General features: G+C 47.2%; 1 protein-coding gene across 2 annotated transcripts in view; it reads right to left on the reverse strand.

Moving 5' to 3' along the window:
* Positions 1 to 657: 657 nt before the first annotated feature.
* LOC135821379 (zinc finger MYND domain-containing protein 10-like) overlaps positions 658 to 9,100 on the reverse strand; it is a 15,884-nt gene continuing 7,441 nt past the window's right edge. For both annotated transcript variants that reach the window (XM_065334451.1, XM_065334450.1), the window contains 8 exons: positions 8,835 to 8,964; positions 7,704 to 7,766; positions 7,039 to 7,118; positions 6,243 to 6,332; positions 5,298 to 5,432; positions 4,879 to 5,000; positions 3,046 to 3,174; positions 658 to 1,403 (listed from right to left, as the gene is read on the reverse strand). In XM_065334451.1, the coding sequence (XP_065190523.1) occupies positions 1,295 to 1,403; positions 3,046 to 3,174; positions 4,879 to 5,000; positions 5,298 to 5,432; positions 6,243 to 6,332; positions 7,039 to 7,118; positions 7,704 to 7,766; positions 8,835 to 8,964 (858 nt within the window). In that variant the 3' untranslated portion in view covers positions 658 to 1,294. The remainder of the gene's footprint in view (positions 1,404 to 3,045; positions 3,175 to 4,878; positions 5,001 to 5,297; positions 5,433 to 6,242; positions 6,333 to 7,038; positions 7,119 to 7,703; positions 7,767 to 8,834; positions 8,965 to 9,100) is intronic.

Here is a 9,100-nt window from a genome sequence, read left to right on the forward strand (position 1 = left end):
GGCGATAAAAAAAAGGTTGAAACTTTGAAGTTTTCTTTAGATATTAATATTAGTATGGCCTTTAGCATTGTTGGCTTGTTACCCTGGATCAAGTCCGGTCATAATGGCCTCGCTGCCTCTGTACCAAAGCTACTTTCTTTACGATAGCCAATACTGGCCTTGCATGCATCCATAATGCCATCTCTTTAACCAGCCACCTACAAGCCCTTTCCCTGAACACATTATTCTTGTAATGCCTCCCCCCCCCACCCTTTAATAGCTCGAGCTGCATTTTGCTAACATAACCCAATAATGTCCCGCGCGTGGTCTTCCTGCCGCCTCCTTGCTGTCAGTTTGTGCACCCCATAATACTTTTGGGATGAACCCCTGTATACTATGTTTGTAGCTACTATCCTGATTTTGTAGCTAGTCGTTAGTTTTTCACACATCGAAGTCCTTACGCTTGCCCGTTAGTGTGGCTAATGGTTTTTGAAGTACACTCAACTTTTAACATGGTCAAATGTTTTGACGTGATTTTAAAATGATGCTATGAGCTGGAGATACGCTTCAAGTGTTTTGTATCTCACCTGGTGCCTTGTGAATGGTGATGACCTCGTTCATACTTTTTCATTTCCATACTACGACTTTTGCCTGAAATAGTGGTTGCGACTTAGGCGATGAGTTTTTCGGAATGGGTTTGCTCCCACACTGGAGTCTCCTCCTCAAATAAAAAAATAGGGCAAGCTTTCTGCAATAAGATACAAAAAGCAGTTTTTGCTGCAAATATTGGGCAATATGGACGTCTCAACTCAGTATAATACAGAAATTACAGAAATTGTATGGAATTTTATGGAATTACAGGAATTTTGTGGAATTACAGGAATTAGATCATGAGAAAGACCGTTACAACAGAAACAAATGGATACGAAGTCTAACCACCGGCGTGCACACAAGCAGCACATAGCTGACGGGCTGGAACCAGTCCAGATGGTCAGATCATCACCTGACTAGCTTGTTGGCCACGAACAGGTGTTTACTGCTGAGGAGGTCATGTGTCACCATGCAGCTATTTCACACAGACACACCGACAGACACACACACACACACACACACACACACACACACACACACACACACACACACACACACACACACACACACACACACACACACACACACACACACACACACACATGCACACACACACACAGTATGAAAGGCTGTCGCGTGGCCAGACCAATCAAAAACTACTGCCGACGGTCCTGAGTGTGTTGCTATGTTACCACTACATGTAGCTATACATACAAGTAGTATGCTACGCCGTATTGGCGGTAACAGTAGATGCTTGGGTGGCTGTATCGGTATGAGTAGACATGAGACTGCAGGCTGGCTTGTGCTTCTTCCAGTGCTTCACCTGACAGGCCCTGTGGAAAACAACAACAGCAGCAACACGTTGGTAGCGTTAAATTAAGACAAAATGACTCAAATCATTCATCTTGCAATTCTGCCTAAGGGTCGTCACTGGATCTGCAGTGATCGATTGGTCGAATCCGGATCCAGATCCTTCGGATTTGGATCCGAGCAACCCTGCCCCGGGAGCAGGGTTGACTGGATCCATCGGATCATTTTTGTACTCATTGTCGTACAACTAGTCGACTCTTTTGTTGACTTTTCGTACGACGTGCACGATCAGGACGACTTTCGAACTTTTGGGTGACCTGTCAGCGCCATTTTTTTTACTTCGTCAACATGGCAGCGAGCCTAGGTCCGAAAAAAAGTGATCGGTTGATTCTGAAGGATCCGACGGATCTGAGATTTGGATCTGGATCCGGATTCGACCAAATGACCATAATAAGTCATGTGAAACAGGCTAAACTCCAAAAAAATGTCGATGTTTGCAACCCCTAGTCGTGTTAATTAGGCTGTAGATTTCGGCACACTGTAAAACCAATTGTTTCCGGTATTTGAAGAAACATTATCGCAAACCCGGTTTGAGATGTCTGTGCAAAGATGCGCATACAGATGGGTGGCCAGGTAGTCATCGTTTAACTTTCTGCACGTTATCATGCCAAAATTACAAAAAAAGATGTTCAACCATTTCATGCACAGTTTATTCTTCTATTGGCTACAGGTCATCTTACGAAAAAATAGTCGATACAAAGAGGAGACCTGGACATTGCTAACTCTTTTGGTAGCGAGCAACTGTCAGTGTCCAGTGATGTGCAATACCGTATTATCTCCACTATAAGCCCAGCGCTAATATATTTTTTCGCCCAGTCCGGACCTCGGGATTATTAGAGACTGGACTTCTACTAGAGACTGGGCTTATAATTTTTCAACCACCTGGCTCCTGTACATCGCCTATTATTTTCCATCGTATCAGTAGCACAAAGTTTCCCAGCAGGCGCCGGGACTGCAGTTTTGTGCTTCCTGGCACACTGAGTCTGAACTTTAGATAACGGGGATCACAGACTTTCACCACAGCATGTGTTTATGTGATACTGTGTGGTGTCAAACATGCATGGACATGATCCATACGGTTCTCCATTATAAGCCCTGCGCTTATATTGGAGACTGCGCTTGTATATCTTCGAAGCCCTCTTGAAGTGTGCTTATAATAGAGACTGGGCTTCTACAAGAGAGTGCGCTTGCAATAGAGATAATACGGTATTACGGTAATACGGTAATACGGTAATACGGTTTTAGCAAGTTCCCGCTACATGGAACTACATACCCAACTCCTTGTCGACTGAAGTGAAGGGTGAAACGGATTTGCCGGACGTTGCGCCGGTTCTGCTGCGCGTAGCATGCTCGTAGCATGCTCGAACTTCCTGCCACATGTACTCTGGGCGCTCAGTTTTCACACGGGGACCAGTCCGAGCTTCACACGGAAAACGGTATGAAAAAATCCGTGTGAAACTTGATCCCATACCGCGACGAGGTTTCCATACGATACTTTGGTACATTTTACCGCGTGGCAGAAACTCACAACTGGCAGGGATCACCGGTGAACTTTGCTTTCCAATTCACTTGTTCTAGAGAATCTGAAGGCCATCACTCCCTCACCTTCCACAGTACCACTCCATTTGGCACTTTGAGCATCTGTTAGAGGCGTCAGAGCCGCACAATGCACACCGCGGCTTGTCCGTGATGGACAGACGCTCCAGGGACTTGAAATCGTATGTCTCACACCACCTGAATAATACGCAATACCAACAGACACGATACGATTATGGTTTATTATTTTTTCTTGCTGAAGTGCACAGTCCCGCAGAGAACGTAGTGAGAAGACAGGACCAAGGGGAAGACATGACAAGACAGCGGGGAGCCGGAGGAGTGTGCTAATGAATTGCCCCCCCCCCCGACCATGGGTCTCGGGTTCAAGGACAGGACAAAGGACCAAATACCGAAAACATTTGGTAGAATAGAAAATACAAAAAGACGCAGGTAGGATACGATAGGAAGTACGTCTCTGTGCGTTGATCATTGAGGGTAGCGGTATGCTTGCATGGGGTGCCTGCATGGGGTGCTTGCATGGGGTGCCTGCATGGGGTGCCCCAATCTTACTGGGCCTCATGCGAGCAGTGACTGTTTTTGCTGGCAGATGTGTGAATAGGATAACCTATTTACGGAAGAAGTGTTTTGTATTGTATTGTATGATATAGTGGTTGCGACTTCGGCGATGATTTTTTAGGAATGGGTTTGCTCCCACACTGGAGCTTGCGCTATTCCGCCGACTTGACTTGACACTTGACTGATTCACGACTGCCATCCAGAGCACACGAGAAGTCCATCGAACCTTCGACTCGGAAAACCTGCAGATGAGGGGTAAATTCCCCGAAACACTGTGAATTGAGCAGGGAGTGGTGCTTTCTTGCAGGTTTGCCGAGTCGAAGGTTCGATGGACTTCTCGTGTGCTCTGGATGGCAGTCGTGAGTCAGTCAAGTGTCAAGTCAAGTCGGCGGAATAGCGCGAGCTCCAGTGTGGGAGCAAACCCATTCCTATTGTATTGTATTGAATTGTATTTTTACTTGGGTATTCCCAACAGTGACAGTAGTTTTGCCTGTGAGTATTCTTTCTTGCTAGTCTTTTGCCTGCGAGAGGCGAAAGATTCGTTGAGGCTTGGGGAGATTCTTTCACAGCCTCCAAGCAAACAAGTGTATTATTTTATTCCCTTCGTTATGGTCAGTACATTGGCTTTTAGCCCAGTTTGGTTTGAAAAGGCCATGGAAAATACCAGCTTGCAATACCGGGATATATCACAATTGTGGTTCAACAAGGCGGCGCTTGTATACAGAGAAACCTCCACAGTAGTTCTGAAAGCAATATCCACAGAATATAGATAACATCAAGAGTCCATAAACAAGAGTATGCAACTGTGATCTCTTTTCTATGGGCCAGATGCGCGGCGCGCTGCCTTCATTACATCATTCAGCTGCAGTCCGCGCACTGCGGAAAATCAAACACTGCACTTTCCCTCCAGTTTGAAATGAACTTTCGTACGGAACTGGAGTTCACGCGCCAGAATTCAGAGATTGTGTAGGTACTGGAACGAATCGAGCAAAAACGGATGGGCTCGTGCGAGAAATTGAGAGTTTGAATGCATGCTTTCAGAGCGTGATGAAGGCAAGTTACGTAATGAAGGCAGCGCGCAGCGCACTAACCCATAACCACAGTTGCATACTCTTATTTGTGCACTCTTGATAACATCCCCTGCAGTTTCCCTAGCAACATCCATCGCAGTTTCCGAAGCGAAACCATTTGCATTAATCTTGGCAACATCTCTCCCAGTTTCCATGGCAATACTCCTAGCAACAATCATGGCAAAATGCCTGAGTAAAATCCCTGGCAGTATCCATGGCAATGTTCCTAGGAATATGCTACTGTCATTTTACTCACCTGTCAGCCATCTTCTTCATTTCCTCAGGGCTGGGATCGAAGTACTTGTCACGCTGCGTGTCAGCTATGCGAGACCACTTGCCTGCATACCGTTCCAGTAGGCATTGCCTGATCTCAGGAAGCTGCATGTGATAAGGAGAGGTGGGGGGGGGGGGGGGGAGGGGGGCGAGGGGTGGAATTGCAGAGCATGCGAACAAGAGATAGATGGATAGATGGATGGTTGGATGGATGGATCATGGATGAAGAGTTAGAATTAGATACGAGTGTGTGTCCTGAGAAACACCCACATGCGAGGTAACACACAGCTAACGCTGTTCCCCATGTGCACTCTGTACACAGACTATATACACACACACACATACACACACACACACACACACACACACACACACACACACACACACACACACACACTGTACCTGCTCAATAACGACCGAGGAGGACATTACAGGCTGGGCACTGGGGTCGGAGACAGCCATGCGTTCCAGGAAGGACTTGAGGTCCACGAGGAATGGCAGCTGATCAAGCAATATCTCCGGCAGGTATGCTCGCAGCTGCAAACGTGCACATACATACATACGAAACAAACACACACATAAACATCCAGATACACACACACACACACACACACACACACACACGCGCGCGCACACACATACAAATATACACGCACAATACACATACACACACACACATCTCTTTAGTATACCGAAACACACACAGACAGACAGACAGACACAGACACACGCACACACACACACACGCACACACACACACACACACACACACACACACACACACACACAAACACACACACACACACACACACACACACACACATACACAGGCAACACACCCATCATGAACGCGTAGAGGAATGCTGTGTGCAGCCTGCGCAGTGAAATCCAATCAAGTGAGTCCACTTTGCACCCTGTACTGATAAAGATCCCGGCATCCGCAGGTCTGGGGCTGCACAGCGCCCAGCGCGTAGTAGACTCACTCAAGCGGTGTTCATTGAGCAACACTGTAGTCTGAAGAAACTGTTTAACTGTCTCTGCTGGGATGACAGCTACACTGTGGCTCCTCGCTTCCCAGTCCTGGTGGAGACAAACAATATATTAATAAAAAATTCACGGTTCGCGTCTCTGTTAGAGGCCGAGTTTTTCTCATCCGTAGGACTGCCAACACCCTTCAAGGATCAAGGATGCAGCTCGTAAACCGGTGGGAGGTGAGTAGATCAGTTCAACAGCAAGTGGTCAAAGACCGTGACAGTCAATATTTTTATTCAGACCTTCCACGTTTCCACCCCCCCCCCCCCCCCCTTCCCTCCCAAACCAGTGAACATAGGAGAAGTAGAAGCGTACCCGCAGCATTATGCCCTTGCTGTGCTCTGAGAAGTTGTAGCGCCGCTGGCTGTCCACGTCCATGATCAAATGGTGGATGGCTATCCAGATCTGGGCAAGACAAGAGAGAAGAGCAGAGCATGATACTCTAATATCAAAATATTTATAAAAAATAGCTGCAGGCAACTCACCCACACACAACTAAGCACTGCATTTTCCCACACAATCCAGTAAGTTTGTCAGCGTTTCAGTCTTTATGACCATCTCCTCACGTGATGATGGCCATGCACGCATGCACGCGCGTGCACACACACACACTACTACTACTACTATTGACAGCTGCCAGAAATGGCCACGCCGCTCCCCAAAGGGAGGTACTGTCAGAGAGGTTAGGGGAGAGGTAGGCAATGCTCCAAGTGGCGTTCCAGATCTTGCCGCCTCCGGAACCGTCGGTTGTGGCAAACTTGGCAGTGAAACTTGAATTGTTGGCGTTCAGCCACAGTAGGGCGCTTTGGACAGGTTCCACAACGGTGACGCTTGAGACCCGCAGCCGATTTAAATGAACGCTGACAGTTGGTGCAAGTTACACCAGGAACAACAAGAGGAGCAGGGGCAGGGGCCGGCGGCTGGTCGACATCGCCTAGCCGACACTTATGCACCGCAAAGCCTCCTCTGCTACACACACACACACACACACACACACATGAAATAAAACGGTGTGGACCCAGGTTAGCGCCATGCGCTACTAAAGCAACGTCTTTTGCATAGCTTGGGGAATAAAGCACACTGTGTTTGCTGCTGGCCATATACAGTATACCTGTCCCTCTGTCTTAGTCAATTTGTAGGTATCCGCCGCCGACACCGCTTCCCATCGGCCCTGGATGTACTTGAGAACGGCTGAAAAACATTTGCGGACACATCCATGCATGTACACACGACACAGTCATAAGATGCTGGAACAACCGCCGGAAAATCACGGTCAACAATTTGCTCCCTCAACCCAGCCTCCACGCAATGCGAGTTCAGACAGCTATGTTGTGAATTGTGCACCATGGTAAGAGTCAAGTTGGAAGGGTCAAGTTGAAACAACAGATTTCGTGCCACATCAACACTGGCATCTACTGTTAACATTCATGTGGTGTTATCTCATACATTGAGCAGGGACAGCAGGGACAACATGCTAAATACAGAAGGCAAGCTAGAAGTCAAAGGTATTCGGACTTGGTCAAAACAGTATTTGTATTTGGAGCTGGCTTAATCAGTGCAGTCAACTTTGCGTATAACGACACTCGGCGGGGCGTCAGAAAAGTGTCCTTATTCGCGAAGTGTCCTTATACCCGAAGTGTCCTTATATGTATAGAGGTAAATGAGACTTTGCTCTGGGCATGGACATTCTGTCATTGTCGTTATATCTTTAGTCGTTATTAGCATAGTTGACGGTATTAGTATTGGGACTTGGTCAAATGGGAAATAGTAACTCACAGCCATGCTGTCTTCGTTGCCATGGAGATTCTTCTATGAGTTTCACTAAGAGACAGGGCACATCTGAGCAGAAGGGAGAGCGAAACAGATACACATACACACACACACACACATGCACACAAACATACAAACCTGGATTGTTTGTCAATCATGGTCTAAGATCATCCAACTCTGGCTACCAACATACAAGTACATGTAAGTTCAAATGTAAGCTCAAACAGCGCTGGAATTGTAGCTAGCTTCAACAATTTCAGGCAGGCAGGGAGGCACAGTGGGATGGTCTAAGATCATGGTTGAGAAACAGAGAGTACCAGGTTCCAAGTCGTGAGCGAGGGGGGCCACGATGGCAACAGTTCAGCCCAAAATTGTCAACTGTTCAGCCCGTTAAATTGACAACAGCGTGAGCCTGTCGTCTAGACAACAGTGTCAGCCCGTTGTGTGCAGTGTCTATGTGTGTGTGTGTGTGTGTGTGTGTGTGTGTGTGTGTGTGTGTGTGTGTGTGTGTGTGTGTGTGTGTGTGTGTGTGTGTGTGTGTGTGTGTGTGTGTGTGTGTGTGTGTGTGTGTCTATGTGTGTCTATGTGTGTGTGTAGGTGTGTGTAGGTGTGTGTGTGTGTGTGTGTGTGTCTATGTGTGTGTGTGTGTGTGTGTGTGTGTGTGTGTGTGTGTCCCATATGGTGCAGTGGTATGTGCAGCGATTTCCAATCGATAGATTGCGGGTTCGATTCCCGACGATTATGGTCACACACGTCTTTCTTCTCTTTCTCAGACTCTTCCTGACTTTTCTTTCATTCTCCTGGGTGGTTACCAACAGCCAGTGCATGCCGGAGTATGTGGTGTGATGTGTGTGCGGGAAAAAAAAAAAAAATGAAAAGACGAAAAATAGGGATTCACTGGCCAGAAAATGTCACTCCAAATAGCTGTATGGTGTAGACCAGGCTGAATAGTGACGGTCAATTCTTCAGCCTTGCGAGCTGTTGAATGGTGTAATCCCAGCACAAGTTGCTATGGCTTCTGCCGTAGCATTGCTATCATCGCCTCCGGCGATGGGCGTCAAAGGTCAAAGGTGTGTGTGTGTGTGTGTGTGTGTGTGTGTGTGTGGTGAGAGACACAGCTGTCAAAGACAATAGTACCGTGTACGTTGAGCACTCTGGCAAGCACAGACAGTGGCAGGCCGTGACGGTGTTCAATGATGTAGCGCAGCACAGATAAACACTTCGTGGCGATATCGAACTGCACTTTGTTCTCCTGGAACTTCACTTCCTGTACAATGACAAGTAAAAAAAAGGAATCGGCAGAAACTAGTTTGCAATCAGAACGGAAACAGAAGCAAGACTTGATCATATTGTTTCACTGTGAAGAGGGGTCAAATGTGCTACATGTGCATCAAACACAGACC

The sequence above is a fragment of the Sycon ciliatum genome, chromosome 7 (genome assembly GCF_964019385.1).
Source record: "Sycon ciliatum chromosome 7, ocSycCili1.1, whole genome shotgun sequence".
Taxonomy (NCBI): Eukaryota; Metazoa; Porifera; class Calcarea; order Leucosolenida; family Sycettidae; genus Sycon; species Sycon ciliatum.